The 21,930-nt window shown below is 43.0% G+C and overlaps 2 protein-coding genes across 6 annotated transcripts in view; one reads left to right on the top strand and one right to left on the bottom strand.

Annotated features, from left to right (window-relative positions):
* Positions 1 to 21,930, bottom strand: part of plekhg6 (pleckstrin homology domain containing, family G (with RhoGef domain) member 6) — a 343,569-nt gene that overhangs the window by 231,130 nt on the left and 90,509 nt on the right. The window lies entirely within an intron of this gene.
* The window catches only part of kif13a (kinesin family member 13A), a 90,789-nt gene that overhangs the window by 60,082 nt on the left and 8,777 nt on the right, over positions 1 to 21,930 (top strand). For all 5 annotated transcript variants that reach the window (XM_080427312.1, XM_080427311.1, XM_080427310.1 and 2 more), the window contains 17 exons: positions 728 to 953; positions 2,552 to 2,714; positions 4,234 to 4,380; positions 6,286 to 6,444; positions 9,971 to 10,135; positions 12,618 to 12,791; positions 13,031 to 13,182; positions 13,330 to 13,462; positions 14,095 to 14,241; positions 15,596 to 15,628; positions 17,196 to 17,295; positions 18,721 to 18,847; positions 19,344 to 19,399; positions 19,502 to 19,626; positions 20,548 to 20,724; positions 21,101 to 21,193; positions 21,338 to 21,490. In XM_080427312.1, the coding sequence (XP_080283438.1) occupies positions 728 to 953; positions 2,552 to 2,714; positions 4,234 to 4,380; positions 6,286 to 6,444; positions 9,971 to 10,135; positions 12,618 to 12,791; positions 13,031 to 13,182; positions 13,330 to 13,462; positions 14,095 to 14,241; positions 15,596 to 15,628; positions 17,196 to 17,295; positions 18,721 to 18,847; positions 19,344 to 19,399; positions 19,502 to 19,626; positions 20,548 to 20,724; positions 21,101 to 21,193; positions 21,338 to 21,490 (2,330 nt within the window). The remainder of the gene's footprint in view (positions 1 to 727; positions 954 to 2,551; positions 2,715 to 4,233; positions 4,381 to 6,285; positions 6,445 to 9,970; positions 10,136 to 12,617; positions 12,792 to 13,030; positions 13,183 to 13,329; positions 13,463 to 14,094; positions 14,242 to 15,595; positions 15,629 to 17,195; positions 17,296 to 18,720; positions 18,848 to 19,343; positions 19,400 to 19,501; positions 19,627 to 20,547; positions 20,725 to 21,100; positions 21,194 to 21,337; positions 21,491 to 21,930) is intronic.

The following is a 21,930-nucleotide window of genomic DNA, read 5'->3' as shown; positions in this document are numbered from 1 at the left end:
TGTTATGAAGCGTTGCTTTATTGTTGCTGTTTATTGTGTTGATTTAGTAGTTGTTTATTCACACATGCTGGAGACCTGATATGGCTCCTAGATTCATCTACAAGTTGGTTTGGATAAGATCTCTGATGGTGTGGACTCGTGTAAACACTACAGCATAGAGCAGCATAGTGTTTATTATGTAACTTACTGTATCCTAAAGTAAGTGAAAACCCTGTAGGATATTTCTGTGCAGACTTACAAATGGTCGTGTGTGTGTGTGTGTGTGTGTGTGTGTGTGTGTGTGTGTGTGTGTGTGTGTGTGTGTGTGTGTGTGTGTGTGTGTGTGTGTGTGTGTGTGCGTGCGTATGAGCGCGTATGAGCTCCAGATACATAATTAACTTCACCCAGCAGAATGTGTATTGTAATGACCGTTTTTGGTTTCAGTCAGGTGTGTGCTGTTGTGCTATAAATGTATTTTGATAAATGTTTTAACCACTTTATACCTGCTCTCCCTATTTTGGGCATGTCATGATAGGCAAAATATTTTCAATAATTCAAGAAAATTGCTGATCAGAAATGTTTTCATCACAAGACACCATTGTACGACAAAGTATAAAATAGGAACGGTCGAGGCCACAGCCCTATGCTTGTACGTCGCATGTGCCGTGGGTGTAGCATCTCTCTTGAATGCATTGTCAGTCATTTAAAGAGATGGTAATAATATGCACATTTCCTGTTGCGTATGCAGACCCCATGCAGAACGTGGTGCAGGTTCTGGAGAAGCAGTACCTGGAGGAGAAACGGACAGCGCTGGAGGAGCAGAGGATGATGTACGAGCGAGAGCTGGAGTCCCTCCGTCAGCAGCTGTCACCTGAGAGGACGCCATCGCAGCAGCACCATCGCAGCAGCAGCGAGCGCCTCACGTTCCCCACACACACACCCCACGGCAAGCCACGACTGTGGACAGAAGAGAGGTCAGCCATCCATCCATACGCACACACACATACACTCACACACAGACAGACGTGCACGCGCACACACACACACACACACACACACACACACACACACACACACACACACACACACACACACACGCATGCACGCACGTGGAAAGGAAAGAGAAGATTTTCTGGTCCTTGGGGGAGAGGAAACTTTTACAGCTTCACCCACCTGATGGCTGCTCAGATGACTTGATGAGCGCATGGGGGGACTTTTATAGAGTTACATGTAATGACACACAAAGGCACACATGGACCACACACATACTAAAGACACAGACACAGACAGACACACACACACACACACACACACACACACACACACACACACACACACACACACACACACACACACACACACACACACACACACACACACACACACACACACACACACACACACACACACACACACACACACACACACACACACACACACACATGCCCATAAACGAGTGTGTTCACAACCATGGAGCAGCTAAAAAGGCAGGTTTCAAGGACACACATGCTGAAGTTATCTTAAGCACATGAACCCTTGCATCCCCATTCTGAGGTGAACATTCTGCAAAAATAGCAGACTGTGATGCACTGTGAGCTTGTAGATGGTGTAGGGGGGGGTGGGACTAATATAGACCCCTGGGGGACTCTGGTTAATGAAGTAGGGTTTAAGTGGTTAAGCTTTATCTGTCTTCAACAATTTTATTGTGTATTTATCTGTTTATTACAATTTACAATTTACACATTTAACAGATAAGACACTCTTATCTATGGCGACTTACATGTGCGAATCAGAATAAGCAGAATATGCATGAACCCTAGTCAACAAACAACAAGGAAAATAGTCACATAATAAGTAGAGTGCAGAGAGAACAATGTAGTGCTTCAAAGGAACTAGGATACCAGGTAAACATCAAACCTAGCATCTATCTAAAACAACATTCAAGGGTTCAAGGTTGTGCTTTATTGTTACATCTTGTGTACATGTACACAAGAGTAAAACTTATTTTCTTTTGCTTCCTTCACGCTATCTAAATGAGAGTCTTAACAAAAAAACAATCTAAATAACAAAAACATGTAACCGACATACAGTAGTATATATCTGCATACGTAGCAAAGTAGCATCTATAGACGAATCCTCAAGAGCGCTGGCACTGCGCTGCCATAGCCGCGGTGTCGCTGTGCAGAGCGGCAGCCGCTTGACACCGCAGTTATGAATGGCGTTCTGTGGATTCGTCTATACAAATGTGACAAGAAGGGATACAAGGAGAGGAGTCCTAGGGGATGAGGTGGTGTCTGAAGAGGTGAGTTTTCAGACTGCGGTGGAAAATAGGGAGTGTTTATCTTTGACACCAGCAGAGATTAACCAAGTCTGCAGTTAAACCACACAAAGTACATAGATAGGATAAAAGCTTTAACACTCAATGGTCCCTTTGTTATTTTGATGTACTGTATGTGTGTGTGTATGCACAACCCTTTTGCTGATAAAACTATCGTCATTCATTGTGTGTGTGTGTGTGTGTGTGTGTGTGTGTGTGTGTGTGTGTGTGTGCGTGTGCGTGCGTGTGTGTCAGGGATGAGCTGTTTCGTCAGAGTCTCTCCTGGCTCAGGGAGCAGGTGGTCAAAGCCAACACCTTGGTGCGAGAGGCCAACTTCCTGGCAGAGGAGATGACCAAACTCACCGACTACCAGGTCACCCTTCAGATCCCCGCCTCCAACCTCAGCGCCAACCGCAAGGTCAGCCCCGCAGTCACCACACGCAAACCATGCTCTGGTAGTTATGTTTTAGATCAGTGGCTCTCAAACTTTTCCATGTTAAGGAGCTCCAGTTTGGTATGCTTCCTTAGGCCACGGACCCCCATAAGGCTCTTGTCTTAAGTGTACAAAAGGACCCATAAGCGTTCCATTTGTACAATATCTGAGTTCCATGTGCACGGCTCTTGGAGTTACAGGCCTGTAATATAAGGGTGCATTTGGTTCTTAACTTGACTGCCAGAGTATTTTCATAAAGTACTCCCCCAGTGCCAGCGATTTTCGTGTTTTTTTGTTTTGTTATTTTGTTATTTAATTTTCATATAGTTTGACTAGCTGTGGTTTTGAACACATAGGATGGTTCCACCACTAGAGAGCAGCAAATAGCCAGCTTGATCAGCTCGCTGACTCACTCGCCCCCCCCCCCACACCCAGTCAAACAGTCAAATACGTGAAACCGGATGTGACGTGGTCTCAGATTCTCTGATCGGCGAAAATTACGATGTGATACACGACGGCGATGACTGTTCGTCACCCAGACCATAGATTATAGAAGTGGAGGTCTCCGTTCGTTTTTTATACCGTGTGAAAAACCGTGTGTTTCCCTATTCTGGACGAAAATGACTGTGGAAAAAAAAAGAAAACCGGAAACGGAATTTGCGTCATAAAACCGGATGCAGTGGTGGGTGAAGTAAGTGGAACCTGAAACCTAGAGTGAAACATTGCAGAATAGCGTGATCAGAGATTAAACAATGAACGCGCGTCCAACGCGTCGACGGCCAACTGGACAAAGTAGCACTTGACGCGTTATCGAGTTGTCCGCAGTCAAAGAGTTAACTATCAGTTGGGGACCCCTGGGGGTACCCCAACTCCACTGCGAGAAGTTAGAGTTATTTTACAACCAACTGATTGGGGCTTAAATATTTTTTTGTAGAGGGCACCCCAGTGGCAAACCTTGTAAGATCACATACCACATAAATTGGACCCTCTGTCCCGCGTCCCGCACAAGCAGAGCAACCTATTGTCTATCTGTGGGATAGACTATAGGTTAAATAGTCTATCCCACAGCTGGCCCGGGTTCAAATCTAACCGAAGGAACTTTGCTGCATATCTTCCCCTCTCTCTTTCTTATACTTGTCTCTCTTATTGTCACTATCATAAATAAATCAGAAATGCCAAAAAAAAAATACTTTAGAAATTGTTTGCGGAATGTTCAGACATACAGATACATTTGTAATACAGATATGCTGTGTTACTTAGAGAGTCACTGGTCGGAAATTACAGCATGATACTTTACAACACAAGAGGATGTATGTGATGAGAATTGCATCAGAGAATAGCATTTGTAGTAGTAATGTTTTTGTTTTTGTGTCCATATGCAAATTTTATTATCTCCTATTTTAGGTTTAATTAGTTTGCCCATTAAAAGGTTTTCAATTAAGAAAGCCTCATTTGAAAGCCTGACGAAGTTGAATTTGATTGTTGTTACTGTGCGATTGTGCAGCGTGGAGCGATCGTTAGCGAGCCGGCCATCCAGGTGAGGAGGAAAGGGAAGGGGACGCAGGTGTGGACCATCGACAAACTGGAGAACAAACTGGTGGACATGAGAGACCACTACAGGGACTGGAAGGAGGGCACCGCGGAGGAGACGGTGAGACATGTCGGCGTGAAGGAGGGAGAGGAAAGGAAACGAGGAGAAACTGAGGAAGCAGTGAGAGACGACAGAGGAAGGAAGAGAAAGAAAGATAATTTGAATAAAAGAGGAGATGATGGAGAGAGGACAGGGGGAGGACAGTTAAAAGAAAGACGGACAAAAGAGAGCAGAGACCTTCTAAATCAGTGGTTCTCAAAAATTTTCGTGCCAAGGACCCCAAAATTGATATTTGCCCGCTGACGCCCATCTGAAAATGGTGTCTGCCAGGGACCCCCAGAAGAGAAGATTTGTGTCAAAGAAATTCTAAATGATTCAAGATTTTTCAAACACTTTCAAGATTTTTCTAAACTTTTTCAAAAATAGCAGATGTACAAGCTCGCAGCGCGGCACAAAGTGACGCGCTGTGAGCTTGTACATCTGCTATTTTTGAATAGCCAACGCTAAAATCTATTATGACACAGATGCTTTCCCAGTTTTAATGGGTTAAAATGTTTATTTAAAGGTAGGGTAAGTGATTTGGTTTTCTTCAAATAAGTGTTAAATAGCTCTATATTCTGATAGTACTCATTGCTATAGAGTGTTTGTTCAGTAAAAGGAGTCTCCCATGTCTCTCCAGCTCTTTATTAAACAGAAAATGCATTTTCAGAGCTCTCTCCTGATTGGTTTAAATGTTGTCACCTACCCGAAAATGTACTATATTCTGTTTACTAAAGAGCTGGAGAGACCCCTGTGACCAAACAAATGCTCTGTAGCAATGATTACTATCAGAATATAGTACTTTAATCTTTAAAAAAAATATATAATAATCACTTACCCTACTTTAATTTATTCAGGTCACCTTGACAAGATTAGACAGCACTGCCTAAACTGGAATGACATAGTCACAGAACATTACAAGACTCTCGCATACAATATAATGCACTGCAAATGAAACTCAATCGGATCTATGAGAATGAAGGAGGACAGGGTGAAAGGGAAGGGCAGGGATTGGGAAAATATGTGGAAATGAAAGGGAAGAAGAGCTTTGGAAGGCGAGCAGAGTCACTGAGACGTCTCACAGGGACAGACTGTGAGAAAGACATGCTGTCTTGTACAGCATAATGCTGATATCACTCGATTGTCTCATACTTAACAATTTTGTGGACAAGGCAACTGAGAGGGAGGAGGGTGCAATCATATAGTATTTCCAGGAAATTAGTTGCAGGAGATGAAAGATGTTTATTGATTTGGATCATTGTTGGTTACATTTTTTAAATCACATGATTCATAGTTTTGCGGAAAAGATGAGGAGCAGAGGGGACGGAAAGAGAAGAGTGGATAAGAAGCCATAGTAGAGAAGGAGAAGGTCCGCACACCGTCTTAATGCTCCCAGAAATATTTATTTATTCTGCGGTATAAAAACACAACATGTCGACCTCTGTGTACAGTACACGCCTTGAGTACACCTGGTGAAGGCCACAGAGGCCGAAACGTGGTGTTTTTATACCGCTGAATAAATCTATATTTTGGGAGCATTAAGACAGTGTGCAGACCCTCTCCTTCTCTACAATGTTATCTATTCTGATCTACCTCCCGACCCGTTGAAATAGCCGAGTTGTGGATGTGCGGGCACCTCTTGACCGCTATTGGATAAGAAGCCATGACATTTCATTATATCTCTAACTCAGTATCTGACATAGGTGCAGTTTAGGGGTCAAGGTCAAGAAGGTCAATTATTGATGAACACATTGTTGTACATAATTTCTGAACTATTCATTCATGATAGAAATGCTTTTGAAGCCATTTCACTTCCCTGCATTATATTTACTAGATGCCACAAATGTAGCCTTTTACAGCTCATCTACTGTATGTACAGGTTGCCATCTTCTTTTATTTAGATATTTATTTACGTTTGTCTCCCAGTTTTTCCAGCTCAGCAAAATGAACGACAAGCACGTCGACCCGTTCTACGAGGCGCAGGAGAACCACAACCTAATAGGAGTGGCCAACATATTCCTGGAGTGCCTTTTTCATGATGTGAAACTTCAGTATGCAGTCCCTATCATCAGCCAACAGGGGGAGGTATAGGAACACACTGACCTAAACTCACTAATTATATTATATATTTAACGAGTCAGATTTGTTTTTGCAAGTCAGGCAGAGATATTGAAATGTTTGTGCGTATCTGTCCGCAAATAATCTCGCCTACCACTAAATCCTAGTGACTAGGTCAATCAATAACAATCATTTGGTCGTTAATACAGCGCCCGGGGAGCAGTTGGGGGTAAAGTGTCTTGCTCAAGGACACTTCAACACACTGGGCAGGCGGGGACGGGAGGGGAGCAACCTTCTGTTTACCAGACAGCCGCTCACCCACTTTACTGCAGCTGCCATTCAACGAGCATCACTATCACGTTTCTTTGTGCACGCTGCCTGCAGGCAAAGGAACTCAATTCCCGAATAGTTTTCAAATCGCTCAACAACAACAATGTCATTTTTTGTGAAGCTGTTTTCCCTACAGGCTATGGCAAGTGTTATCTGGCATATGGGATCTACTGCTAGGCACTTACAAAGCTCCTGTTCCCTGGCCCACAAGCCAGAAGGCTCCAGCCTCAAATGCAGACTTATCAAATTGCTTTGTAGTTGGTAATCTATCCACGTAAAAACAGCGGTAAAAGTACTGCAGGCCGGTACAATCTAGTACTAATCTAGTACTCCATGCCACTAAAGCAGGGGTTTATATGTTTTTCAGGCCAAGGACCCCTTAGCTGAGAGAGAGATGAAGCAGGGACCCCCCACTACAGACTACTACTACTACAGATTGTTTTGCAGATTAAACTTTTTCATAGATTTCATAGATAGCTTCATAGACTTGTTTGAAACCACTATCATCAGCGTATGTTGATAATTAACCACTTAAATTTTCAATACTTAGTAAACTTGACCTTTCAGTGTGTATTTGGTCTGCTCTTTTTTCCCTCTACACCAAACTATTTTCGGCTTATGTTCCACTAAGAATAGGGATGCTAGGGTTCAAGTGGTTCATATAAAAAAAAGGGGGGGGGGGTTCCCATCACACAATGATTTGGAGGACCCCCTGTAGTAACTCTGAGGACCCCCTAGGGGTCCCGGACCCCCTGTTGAAGACCCCTGCACTAAAGGATTCAGTGCCGGTACACAGTGCGGGATGAAGGGGACCGCAGCTGCCTCCAAAACCCAGATACAACCCATCACGACCGCATTTACATCTGCTAACATTATCTCAACATAAACAACAGTTAGTTTGCTTAAAAAATGCTTCTAAATTGTTCCATTGTGTTTGTGACCAATGCAGACCTGTGGCTTTTTGACCACTTAAACCCTCTAGACTTAGTAAAGTGGAGCTGGGGACTGGAGGGGAACAGTATGAAGGTTGAGTACCTGCAAGTACGGCTGTCACAATTATGACATTTTACTTGACGATTAATTGTCACTCAAATAATTGCGATTTAATTGCATTTCTGTTGTTGAACATTATGAATAAAAATTACATTTCTTTTTGACTTTTAGTCTTCATAAACAAAAGGTGCACAGGGCAGATATGACAAATAACTAACATCATTTAATAACTTTATACTTAAAAAAAACAAACATGAATAGTGGAAATAGCCGCTGTTGAGCTATTCTATTGAAAAATATATTGAAAATATATGAACATTTTTCAACGAGTATGCAAAAAAAATATGTGATTATCTCAAATAATTGCGATTAGGCGATTATGTAATAATTGTGACAGGCTTACCGGCAAGAACTTCAACCTACGTCAATCTACTCTCACATCATAGTCACACCAACACTGTTGTTGTGAAGTAGCTATTGTGTCCTAATTGGTTGAGTTGATCAAGATCGCTATGTCCGGGTCAAGTGCATGTCGCTGTGAAACGGTTTCCTGCCAAGCCGTGCCCGTTGGGCACACACGGTCACGTATGCTGAGGTGGGCCTGCAATACTGCAACGTAGAAATACTCTATTACAAGTGAAAGTCCGGAATTCAAAATGTACTTGAGTAAAAGTACAAAAGTATTGGCATCAAAATGTACTTAAAGTACCAAAAGTAAAAGTGCTCACTGTGCAGAATGTCCCATTTCAAGTTTTCAAATGTATACAAATCTTTTGAAAATAGCAGATCTACAAGCTCACAATGCATCGCAATGCATTGTGAGCTTATAGATCGGCTATTTTCAAATGGCCTAAATGTATATAGGGCTGAAGTGGTTAATGTATGTTTTGTAATAATAATCAAAATCTACAAAGTAACTAGTAACTAAAGTTTTCAAATAATTGTAGTGGCGTAAAAATAAAAGTACAGAAAATTGGAAATACTCCAGTAAAGTAAAAATACCTCAAAATTGTACTTAAGTACAGTACTTAAGTAAATGTACTTACTTTCCACCACTGCATCAGACTAGCGTTCATGTGGGTAACATGTATATAACTCACAGCGATCTTGCCATGATTGGTGTATTGTTCCATGTCACGTAAATTACAGCCAGTGCTGTTCTGTCTGTGGATAGATTATGTTTTACTAACTACATTTCTCATGAGCGTTAGAGTAGAACTGTCTGTTCCAGTGTCTGGGTTCATTGTTGGTGTTGGACGAGTGGATTAAACTGAGGTTTCTGAAGCTCTCCAGGCCGTAACAAGTGCTACAGTATGTTTCAAATCTCCTCTTCCACAGCCCCATCGAGACCCTGGTAGTGTGTGGTGTGTTATTACGTAGCAGGCACTACACGAGCCAAGACTAAAGAGACATCAAACCAAACCAGTCTGATATTCTTGCATGAGTCCCCACTCCCAGACTAGTTTAACCCTTGCGTCCCTATTCTGGGAATGTCATGATAGGCGAACATTTGGGGAAGAAAATGTATTATTGTGCCATTTCTATTCAAAATAGAGTAGTATACCTTCAGGGAGCAGTCAAACTAAAGTATTGAATACTAGAGATATTGAATAATGAGGTTCAGATGGAGCCATGTATATTTTTTTTGCATCTTTGGCTTTTTAGACCACAGCTCTGCCCATTATAGACACATGGTACAGTATATATACTGTACACCACATGTCTGTTTTCCCACAATATTTATCTCAATATGTGGTCCGGGGACCCCCCAGGCCAGGGGTCTTTGAGGAGTTACGGGTCTGTGACTCTGAGAGAGTACAAATGGAACCAACAGACTTACGTGTCCGGTTGGTTCCATTTGTACGCTCTCAGAGTTGAATTAACCCATTAAGACCGGGAACGCGTCTGTGTCACTTTTTTTCTCTTTGGCTATTCAAAAATAGCAGATATACAAGCTCATAGCGCGGCACCGAGTGCCGCGCTATGAGCTTGTAGATCTGCTATTTTTGAAAAATGTTGATTTTCTTTTTTGATTTTATTCCAAAAACTGTTAGGATTTAGATTTTTTTTAAAGAATCGCCTCAGGTCTTAATGGGTTAAAACCAAAGAGTTTACGATGGGTCCGAGAGGTCAAACATTAGATCAAACTGGGGTCCTTGAAATGAAAAAAAGATTGAGAATCACTGTTTTAGAGCACATGTTTTTTCCTCTCCTCACTCATGACCAACAGGTAGCAGGCAGGCTTCATGTTGAGCTGATGAGGGTCAGCGGAGCGGTGCCTGAGCGGCTGGCCGGCGGTGACGACTCCTCGGAGAACTCCAGCGAGAGCAGCTGTTACGAGGTGATGGACACCAATGGAGAGATCGTCCACATGGCCAAGAGGCTCACCTGCAGGGTAAGAACCTAGCTTTATTAGCTATAGTATCTATCTGCAGCCGACCTCCTCTTCTGGTCTATGATCGGGAGGGCGTATAGACCAGTGGTACGCAATGTGGGGGTCTGAGGACCCCTAGGGTTCCTTGAGGGGGTTCCAGGGTGTCCCCAGCAAAATTATTGTTTAACCACTTAAGCCCATACTTCATCGTACGAGGAATACCGAAAATAGCCAATCTACAAGCTCACAGTGGGTCGCTAGGCGAAGATTGTCGCTTAACGAATTTCAAACATTTTTCGAAATAATTTTAAAAACAAATCTTCATCCTCAACAAAATTGTGGAAATAGCAGATCTACAAGCTGACAATGTGTCGCTTTGTGAGACTGTGACGTGTTGTGAGCTTGTATTGAGCTGAAACACTTTGGAAACCCCTGCTCTATGCCACCCATACTGTACAGTATGCTGTTGGAATACATTTGTATCAGAACTCACACTTCAACTTCATTGCCATGCATGAGGTTGATGCAGTAGAATATATTGTCTCTAGGCAGACTATCTCTTCCACAATCTTAGAATGCTACAGACAGTCTGTAATCCCGCCTGGTAAAGGTTGAGAACATTAAAGGTAGGGTAAGCGATTTTCTTTGGTTAAAATAAGTGTTAAATAGCTTTATATTCTGATAGTACTCATTGCTATAGAGTGTTTATTCAGTAAAAGGAGTCTCCTTGTCTCTCCAGCTCTTTATAAAACAGAAAATGCATTTTTGTTTCAGTTTCAGTTTCATTTCCAATTTTATCTAGGATAGAGAACTCAATCAGGATATAGATTAAACAAGTGAAATTGGAAGTGATGACACTAAGAAATGAGCAGGCAAAATTGGAACTGGAACACTATAAAAATGAAGCTTAAAAATTGGTACTTTCTCCTGATTGGCTGAGATTTTGACACCTACCGGAAAATGTATTTTCTGTTTATTAACACATACAGTGCCAAGATCGCGTCAACACGTTCTTTCAAATCCATCGCTTGAGTGCCAGGATTCCTAAGAACGAGTTGACACGTTCTTTTGAATTTTCATTGTTTAATCTGTGATCGCACGGCTGTGTTTATTTCTCATCAACACTTTCGTTTTCCACTTACGTCACACTCACCCGGAGCCGGATGTAAAAAAAAAAATTCATTTCCGGGTCACGCTGTTTTTCTCCGGTGATTTTCGGCCAGAATAAGGAAAAACACGGTTTTTCACACGGTATAAAAGACAAACGGACAGCTCAACTTCTATTTTCTTTGGTCCGGGTGACTAACAGTCATCGTCGTAGTGTATCACGTCGTTTTCAGGCCGATCAGCGGGCCGGGAATTGTCGAAAACGTCACATCCTTTGAATGACCGGATATGACATGGGCCTGTTTGGGAGGGGGTGAGCGAGGTGATCAATGTTTGGATGTGCTGCTCTCTACTGGTGGAACAATCGTAGGTGCTTGACAACACAATCAGAGAATGTATTTGAATGAAAAATTACAAAACAAAAAAATTAAAAAACACACAAATTGCTGGCACAGGGGTGAGTACATTATGAATAAACTCTGGCAGTCAATGTGTTAAAGGGCTGGAGAGACGGGGAGACCCCTGTTACTGAACAAACACTCTATAGCAATGATTACTATCAGAATATAGTGCTTTAACCTTTTAACAAAATACTTATTGTTTTAACCCAAAAATATCACTTACCCTACCTTTAAGCTTGTCATCTGCTCTTCAGGCTGGAAGGGTATTCGACCAATCACAACACATTGTTCACAAAAATATTTTTTTAAATATCTTTAAAATAGATTGTAGAATTTCTATTTCTGCTAAGCAGCTTGCTAGATAGGCTTCGACTAATTTGGTTTCCAGTATTTACGCCACTGCAAAACGCAAAACGAAAGTTATGTTCTACTAATTTTTAGAGCTTCCAAAGTACAGAGCGTTAGGCAGAAGCATTTGGTGGGAGTTTGTCTTGAAAGACTAGGTAGAAGTTAATGCACACCATTACCTGTAACGAGATGCAGGAGTCCTAGTAAGAGAAGAAAGGAAGGTTATGAGGTTCATATGAGATTTTATTTGGTATTTTGCATTTGTGAGACACAAAACTATCATTGGATTACAATGGAGCACAGTATAGTACATAGATAAGCACAACTCTCATAAATCACAACATTACATGTTTGACATGGTGAGTTCCTTCGGCAGTGAATGCTCAGCACATGGTTGCACTTTAGCTTGAGCTGACTGGTCAGCTGCTATACCAGCATATAGCAGCTGATCAATCATCTCCCTCCCTCAGCTCCTTTTATCATCTTCTCAGCTCACCCAGGGCAAATAAAGGCTGTGTATATTATAATTATAGTGTTATATAGCAACTGCAGCGATTGTACTCAGTTGCTCTAGATAAGAGCTTCGGGCTAAAAGCCTAAATTGTAAAATATACTTCATGCTGTGTTTCCTATTCTCTGTGCTGTAGGTGCGGATTCGGGAGGCCACAGGGCTGCCTCTCAACCTGTCCAACTTTGTGTTCTGCCAGTACACCTTCTGGGAGTACGCCGAGCCCACCGTGGCCCCTCCCATGGTCAGCCCTGACACGCCCTCCCCTCGATCGCCAGAGGCACAGTTCACTGTCCGCTTTGACAACTGCAAGGTATCGACTATGCCAACAGCACCCTCTGCTGTCTGGGGAAGATCCTTTTCCTTGATTGACTGGATTGATTACTTTATTTGCATGATTAAATGGGTTTTTAAGTGGATGCAGTACAGACTTCAAAGTCTTCCTAAGGGCTCAGTCAGTTAGTGTGTGATTTGGCACAGACCTTCAGTAGCAGTATTGTGATTTGTTTGATTCCATCACATGAACTATGTTGCACGTGATTCTCTCTGCAGGACTATATGGTGCACGTGACAGATGAGTTTTTGGAGTTCATATCAGACGGTGCCTTGGCCATAGAAGTATGGGGTCATCGCTGTGCCGGGAACGGACGGTCCCCCTGGGAGCTGGACGCACTGCAGGCCAAGACGCGCACGCTCCAAGACAGGTGTGTTTATCACTCAGCCTTATCAATATCTCTCAATTTTACACTGTACACTGACACACACACTCACAGACACATGAGCTAGTTCGCTGAGGAACAGCAGGAAGTGTAGTCATCTTCAACACACTGTGCTGTGGTGTGTTCTTCCAGGTGGAGTGAGGTGTCTCGGAGAATCGAGATGTGGGTGTCCATTCAGGAGCTGAACGAACAGGGGGAGTACTCAGACGTTGAAATGCATCCTGGAAAGGACCTCAGCACAGGGGGAGTCTTCCAGCTGCGACAGGTAAGGGAAAAGGCCCTATATAAGATGATGATGATGATAATTGATAATAGCTTAGACTGTAGCTTAGTGGGTAGAGAGGCTGTCTGGTAATCAGAAAGTCACCACTTTACACCCCGGTTCTGCCCAGTTTATGTGTCGAAGTGTCCCTGAACCATTTGAGTTGATCATAAGTTAAAGGATAAGTTAAAAACCAGTTGAGAGTCATGCTCTTGAAGCATACATTAATGATACTGTGAGTTAGAGCAGTGGTTTTAGGGGTCCGAGGATCCCCAGCGAGGAACCCCTGTTGATCCCCAGCAAAATGAGAAACAGTTTAACCCTTTTTATATTTTGGCTATAGATCTACAATAACTACAATAACAGATCTACAAGCTCACAGTGTGTCACGGTACGGTGATTTGTAGATCTGCTATTTTTGAAACATGGAAAAATCGTGAAATGTTTTTGAAAACTTTTAACAACAACATTTTGTCTTATGCGGATCCCGGCACATCATCTTTTCAAATGGGGATCCAAGGCCAAATACTTATCAATAAGACAGGACTTCTTTTTTTTTTTAGAACCACTGAGTTGAAACCAATTGAGTGACTCACAAGAGGGAGAGATTAACGAGGGAGTGTTTATGTCTGCAGGGTCACTCACGGAGGCTGCAGGTGTGTGTGAAACCAGTCCAACACTCAGGCACGTTGCCTCTGCTGGTGGAGGCCATGTTGTCTGTGTCTATTGGCTGTGTGTCTCCCCGCTCCACCAAGCTCCAGAGACCCCTAGACAGCTACCAGGTCAGTGGGAGCTGCACACACTCATGCATACACATGCAACAGAGAGATGTGCCTTGTATACACACACACACACACACACACACACACACACACACACAACACAAACATTTACAATCAAGCAGACAACAGTGTGTACGCACACACACACACGATTGTCGATCTGCTACCTGATCTGCTACCTTTTTATATTTTTGAATTTGAAATCTGAAAAGTAACTGTTTTGGACAGAGACGATATGTAAAAAGAAGGTATGTTAAATCTTCCATGGGTCTAATGTCATGAGTACATCATGAGGTTGGCGGGTTGTAAATCTAATGGAAGGTGAGGAATGTATGGAATCATGTTAGAGCTCCATTACTGTCGCTCTCTAGATCGGATGACGGAACTGCTCACATGCATCCAGAGTGCATTTGTATTGATGGATTCTAGATAGCAGTTTAACGCAGGGGAACACCCCTTCCACACTTGTGTAGCACCAAGTCCCAGCTTCCTTATCCCATTTAAACCGGGAACGCTTCTCTGTAATTTTAGATTTCTTTGGCTATTTTTGAATAGCCAAAGTATAAAATAATGGTTATAGCTAAAATCTAAGATGACACAGATGCGTTCTCGGATTGAATGGGTTAAGGTGGACTGGTTATGGATTGTAGGGGTGAAATCATTCATGAAATACTTGATTAATCGTTTGATAGAATATTAATTCAATGATGTTTTTGTAATCATATATTGGTTAAGTTATATATCATGCAAAATGTTCAAATAAAACTGCCATATTTTAAAACAAAAACTAATTACTGCTGGATAAAAAGAAGTGTGCCATGGTCTCTCGAGTCTGACGGCCGCTACTACCTTTACAGCTAACCACTCTCAACCTGGAGTACCTATTTGGGGCATAATTATTATTATAGGCGAAAATGTCCTAATTTTCTTTCGAAAAATTGCTAAAATAGCAGATCAACAAGCTCACGACACGTCACATTGCAACGTGTTGTGAGCTTGTTGCTCGGCTACTTTCGCAGTGTGACACCACCATACGACAAAGTATAAAATCCTTAAACCCTCTATACTTAGTAAACCTGACGTGAGTTTGCTCTCTACTTAGCTGCTCTTTTCCCCTCTACACCAGATCTCTTCACTTAAAATAGCCTATCTTCAAGCTCCCAACACGTCGTGTTGCGACGCATTGTGAGCTTGTAGATCTGCTATTTTTGTCGCAGCTTCCCCCCAGAATAGGTATGGTAGGGTCCAAGTGGTTTTAACTAAGTGACTGTAGGTGTGAAGTGTGTGCTGTCATGGCATGTGGTACGTTCAACCTGCTCCTCGTTGATTGACTGAGTGTGTTCTGTCCTGCCAGAGAGAGGAGGAGGACGCTATGGATAGTTATCAGGTACATGCTCAGCCCACTGCCGCCACTGCCCCCTATAGGTCACTCCGAGGCATGACAGCAAACCAAACGCTGGCCGTGTGTTTGCAGGCAAGGGGGGTGGGACGGGCAATCCGGGGCGGGAGGCAAAGAGGGCGGTGCCTCTCGAACAACTAAAGGAGTGCTTTTACTAAACACTAGCTTCCACACGTGGATGATTTCTGATAACTGTAATTATCAACCCAAACGGACCAGTCTTTGGTGGCAACATACGCACTGTTACTCCACACACACTGTACCCACCCATGTCTGAGCCAGGAGGCTGCCTGCTATGGGCACTGAGCACACCCCCCCCCCCCTCTCCATTCCCTTCCCTCACATTATTGCACACTAACTTACTACTGTCTGCCTGCTGCTGCTGAAGAGCTGCAGGATCAGTCACTCTGGGCACTTGCATGGCGGTATGACTTACACTTCTTTGCATGGTGCGGGTCAGTTGGCAGCAGTGGTGGACAGTAACTAAGTACGTTTACTTGAGTACCGTACACAAGTGTGAGTATGTACTTAACTTGTATTTCTTTGGATACTTTCACTCGACTACATTTCAAAGACAAATATTGTATTTTTCTTTTCACTTCACTACATTTCTAGGAAGGGAAAAAGTATGTTATGAATTAACCACTTAAGCCCTATTTCAAATGGTGAAATTAGCAGATCTATAAGCTCACAACGTGTCACATCACAACGCATTGTGAGCCTGTAGATCGGCTATTTTCACTATTGATATTTCAGAAAAAAGTCTGGAAAATCGTAGAATTTTGGGGAAAATTTCAATTCAGCAATGCATTGATGTTAAAAAGAAACTGTACTTTGTAATTTGTATTACAAAGTAATAGTAGTAAGTAAAAACCAAGTACTCCAGTACTTTAACTCAAGTACAAATTTGATAGAGCAACTTTCACTTTTAGTCGAGTGAAAGTTAGTGGAGTAATATTTGAGTACGTATACTTTGACTCAAGTACTCGGGTTAAGTACTTTGTCCACCACTGGTTGGCACCTTGTTTTTTTTGTTCTGGAGGGGTTTGATTGGCTTTGGGACCTAATATAACAGTTGATCTAGGTCTGTACTTTGTGGGGGTCCCTCTGACAGATTCCTGCCATGCAAACAGGTAGGATCCTGGGTGGCTGTCCGTCCCTGCGTGTAAGAGTGTGCTTGTGTGGTGCACGGAAGCATGCATGCATGCATGCGCACATTTGAATGGGATTGGGGGTGTGTGTGTGTGTGTGTGTGTGTGTGTGTGTGTGAGTGTGTGCGTGTGTGCGTGAGTGTGTGAGCGTGCGTGTGTGAGCGTGAGTGCGTGGGGTCGGGTTGGCAGGAGGAGTTTGCTGCTAGTCCCACCATAATCTTTATTTTACCAGCCAACAATAAAGACCGTGAGGATCTGACAGTGGCTTTATTACTAAGGCGCTCACCAACAGGAAACCCAATGAAACTCCTTGAGACACACAAGCTAACCTGAAGCCTAACCTTTACTGCTGATGTTCTGCTGCAGCGAGGCAGGTCCTGACTCTGTCCTCTCTTTGGCACCAGGAGGAGGACCTGAACTGCGTGCGTGAGCGCTGGTCAGAGGCGCTCGTCAAACGGAGGGAATACCTGGACGAGCAGATCAAGAAGATCATCAACAAGCAAGGTGAGTGTCCTGGATCACCTCTGCTAGGAACTGCAGGGCGTTCTATCGAGGTCCAATGAGTGTGTTTGCATTCATAAGTATACCCATTACTAATTATTAGGGGTGTGCCGATATATCGTCCCGCGATATATCGCGATACGTTTTTGTGACGATATGTATCGTTTTGGGGGAAAAAAATATCGTTTTGAAAATAAAAACTTTTTTTTTTTTTTTTTTTTACAATAATAATAATCAGGCATGCAAACAGCCCGAGGTGAAAAGGGTGACAACATGTTTTTTTTTTCGGGTCAGGTGTCACACTATTGCCCTATTTGGATTCAAAACGGCTATTGTAGCTGAAAAGCTACAAGTTTGCATGTCTGAATAATGCAAAAACAGAATTATTTGTTTGCATTTGCTTTTTTATATATATTATTTGCTTTATTTATATTTTCATAATAAAAAAGTGCGTATCGTATCGTATCGAAATCGTATCGAAGTTATGAGCCCAATATCGTATCGTATCGTTTCGTGAAATTAGTCGGCACACCCCTACTAATTATCTAATTAATCATTTCATTGAAGCATTTACATGTACAGTATTAGAGTGATTACTAGGGCAATAACACAGGTTTATATGTTTTAATTAAATACTTCCTATATAATTGGGTGGGTCACCGAATACGAGCGCTTACCATATAGTCCAAATAAGGCTATACTCCTTCCTGCAGCTGACCCTGGTTCAAATCCGAACGAGGTGCTTTACTGCATGTCATCCCTGAACATTCTTTTAATACATCCAGTGTTTACATGTGGAAGTTTAAAAGTGTCACACTCACGTTCCTCCATGGTGGTGTCGTCAGGCTGGTCTCAGACCTTTGCTCTTCCTTGGACCTACTTGCGGATACATATACCAGTGTCAGTCTACCTTATGTGGATTATGCGGTCGACGCGCGCTGACATTTTGCACCTTAATCCCATGTACAACGCACTGACTTTTGTCTTCTTTTTTTTTAGCACCTTAACTAACGTTCACAAGTATATCATGCACAGTATACATCTGCTGCTATGCTCACGCACCTTTATGTCTTATCTCAGGTACTATGTGTAAATATGTAGATAATTTGTTTGTTTTCTTTGATTGATCTCCTTGCCCCCCCCCCTTCTTCTTCTTCCCTTTCTTTTTTTCTATGGAAATAACAATACGATGGGAACTATGCACGAAAACGAATTCCACCCACCTTTTTACTTCTGTAAACCTGTGATGTGACAATAAAGATGATTCTGATTCTGGTGTAAGATTGCTCGGTGCTCTCTGGTTTGTAGCTAGACAGCTATGGACGGACAGCTTCAGCCTATAATAAAAGGAAGTCAGTGCTTAGAGGACATCTTCATGTGTGTGTGTGTGTGTGGGTAATATGCTGTCCTTTGTCTGTGTGTCTCCAGAGAAGTCAGAGGAGGATGTGGAACGAGAGGCTCGGCTGGTGGAGCAGTGGGTGGGCCTGACAGAAGAGAGAAACGCTGTGCTCGTCCCTGCACCTGGCAGTGGCATCCCTGGAGCCCCTGCACACTGGTACACACACACACACACACACACACACACACACACACACACACACACACACACACACACACACACACACACACACACACACACACACACACACACACACACACGGTTTGCTGTGCTTATGTCAGGGACTATATTGTTCAGTTGACCTCTATTGACTACTTTCTTCCTAACCTCAGACCTAACTCTAAAATAGTCCTGTGAGAAGTTATGCATGTGATAAATTATTCCACAGCTTGCCAACTCAGACGGCTAGCTTGTGGACACTCGAGGCCGTCGGCTGTTCAGGGGTGGGGGTCAGAGGATTCAAGAGGCGTTCAAGGAGTTAAACCATGTTCACTAGCATTGTGACGACAGGAATTATTTTAGGTTAGTTTTGAGTTTGGGAAGGGAAGAGTTGGTAGGTCTTCCACAGCCATCCTCGGGAGAAAAAAAACAATACAGGGTACTAGTCTAGCATTCATATTGTTTTTAATCTAAGCTCTATTGATTCTACCAGGACGCCGCCTGTTGGAATGGAGGCTCACATCCCTGTTCTGTACTTGGACTTAAATGGTGAGTCTTGCACATCTATTACAGTCATTTTGGTCTTCCACTGCTTCTCTCCAGTTCCTGTAAACACAAACTTATGTCCATGACTGTCTCTTGTGTTTTCAGCGGATAACCTGACAGTAAATGATCAGCTGACTGGGCCCCACGCTGCAGGAGTTAACTCCATCCTACCCAAGGAGCATGGCAGCCAGTTCTTCTACCTGCCCATCAACCGACACAGTGACGAGGAGGTAAGACACATGGCTTGTCCCTCACTGCCCCCTGCAGGCCGTAAAGGGTACTCCTATAATCTTGTTCGTCCAAAGCAACTATGGAGTAGTGGTAATAAATACTGCTTATAATAAGTAGCACTTATGATCATGAATACACTGTTACAGTGGTTCTCAAACCTTTGAATTTCAAGGACCCCTATAACTCTGAGAGTTATAGACCTTTAACTTAAGGGTCTATTTAGACAATTTTATTGATCCCTGAGGATAGATCTAAATGTTGACTTGACAGTAATAATTTCCGCCCTCTACTGTGCTAAATTGTCATTGCATTTGTTATGCTCCTCTGGTTGTGGCCTTGGTATCATTCCATAGATGGTTTTCTTGTTTACAAACATCACTGGGGGTGTGTGTGTGTGTGTGTGTGCATTCAAGTGCTGATAAGCTGTGTGTGATTATCGTCGGCTAAAGCAGCGAGCTGCAGTGCTTGATCACATGACCTCAAGTCCGTCTCAAACTAGAAAAATGAATTCCAGATATGCTGTAAAGAGTGTTGCTTTCTGCCCCCTTGTTGCGCAGAAACCCCTCTATAGGAAGACACGTATCATTTTTATCCATTCAGTGACTGCGCACAAGAATATCTATAAGACGGGCAAACAGGGCTTAATTTGACTTTTAGTCGGATTCATCAGCTCCGGCACCGAATAAATGACAAATTAAGCACTGCAGGCAACTGTCCTTACTAGTTTTACACATTAGTGTGCCATGTTGGGCAGCGAGTATGGAGGTGAGCTTCTAGATCGACCATTTTTGCAATTAATTAATTAAAATAATTTGGGATAAAAAAGCTAAATGTAAAGATTTTCCCCCAAGATCTATTTTTAAATGGATTAATTCGATTAGTTCGAATAACTGTTGCACCCAATGTCACTAAATGTGAAGGTGTCAGCGGTGTGCTCCTGGGACTCATCGATCCACGACTCGGTCCACCTGAACCGGGTCACCTCGCCCAACGAACGCATCTACCTGATCATCAAAGCCACCGTGCAGCTCAGCCACCCTGCCTCCATGGAGCTGGTGCTCCGGAAGAGGATCGCTGTCAACATCTACAACAAACAGGTGGCTTCACTAATAAATACTGGAGGACAGTATACCGCAAACAATGGCTAATACCATTAGCTGGCAGATGAGTAAAACATTGTCTGATATTGATACACAGCAAATTCCCAGTGATAATCTAACTCAGAGGAGTGTACAAATGGAACCAAATTGACCCATACAGTAAGTGTCCATTTGGTTCCATTTGTACACTTCTCACTGCTAAGGATCTTTCAGTGTAATAGTAAAATGCTATTAATTGCCTATTTTATCTAGGGATGTACCAATATAAAAAACACGATTAGCCAATACTGTTGCCACATAGCAGTGCAGATTGTGTCTATTTAACGACTGGCTCATGTACTGTTCGGGTTGTGAAATGCTTTGTCTCCCACAGAGCTTCACTCAGAGTCTGAAGAGGAGAATGTCCCTAAAGAACACACTTTACTCCTGTGGAGTCACTTATGAGATTGTGTCTAACATACCAAAGGTACAGTACCCAGGCTGCTGCTTGAGCATACACATACACAAACACATAGTGTACAGAACTTTCAAACTGACGTCCCTAATTTGGGCATGTCATTATAGGGGAATATTCAACAATGTGTGACTCATCATGCTTAATATGCTGCAGGCCTCAGAAGAACCAGAAGAGAGGGAGACCCTGGCGCTCATGGCCGCCCGCGGGGAGTGCGAGGAGCTGAAAGACGGAGAGACGTACATAGAGAAATACACACGGGGGGTCCTGGAGGTGGAGAACATCCTCAGTCTGGAGAAGTTACGACAGGTAACATGGACCAACCGTTTTTTTTTTCAAGGAGCCCCAGTTTGGTATGCATTAGCCCCTGGACCCCCATTAACTCAGAGAGTGTACAATTGGACCCAAATGGACCCGCCAGAGCCGTAAGGGTCCATTTAGTTCCTAACTATCAATCATTTAACTGGGGACCCCCTGGAACCCCCTCAAGGACGCCTGGGGGTCCCCGGACTCCACTTTGAGAACCACTGATTATAGACTGTTTCAATGGTTCCGACCCATATCAACTTCTGATACCATTTAAGCACTTAAACCCTATATACTTAGGGCAGGGGTCTTCAACCTTTTCAGGCCAGGGACCCCCAAACTGTTGGGGAGATGGAGCAGGGACCCCCTACCTCGTAGGGTAGGGGTGGCTACCACATATATTGTATACTTATGTATAAAATTGTGTTTTATATGTCTAAACA

This window comes from Gymnoscopelus braueri (assembly GCF_963280865.1).
Source record: "Gymnoscopelus braueri genome assembly, chromosome: 4".
NCBI lineage: Eukaryota > Metazoa > Chordata > Actinopteri > Myctophiformes > Myctophidae > Gymnoscopelus > Gymnoscopelus braueri.
Note: the sequence above shows the minus strand (reverse complement) of the source record. Positions and strands in the feature narration are given on the sequence as shown.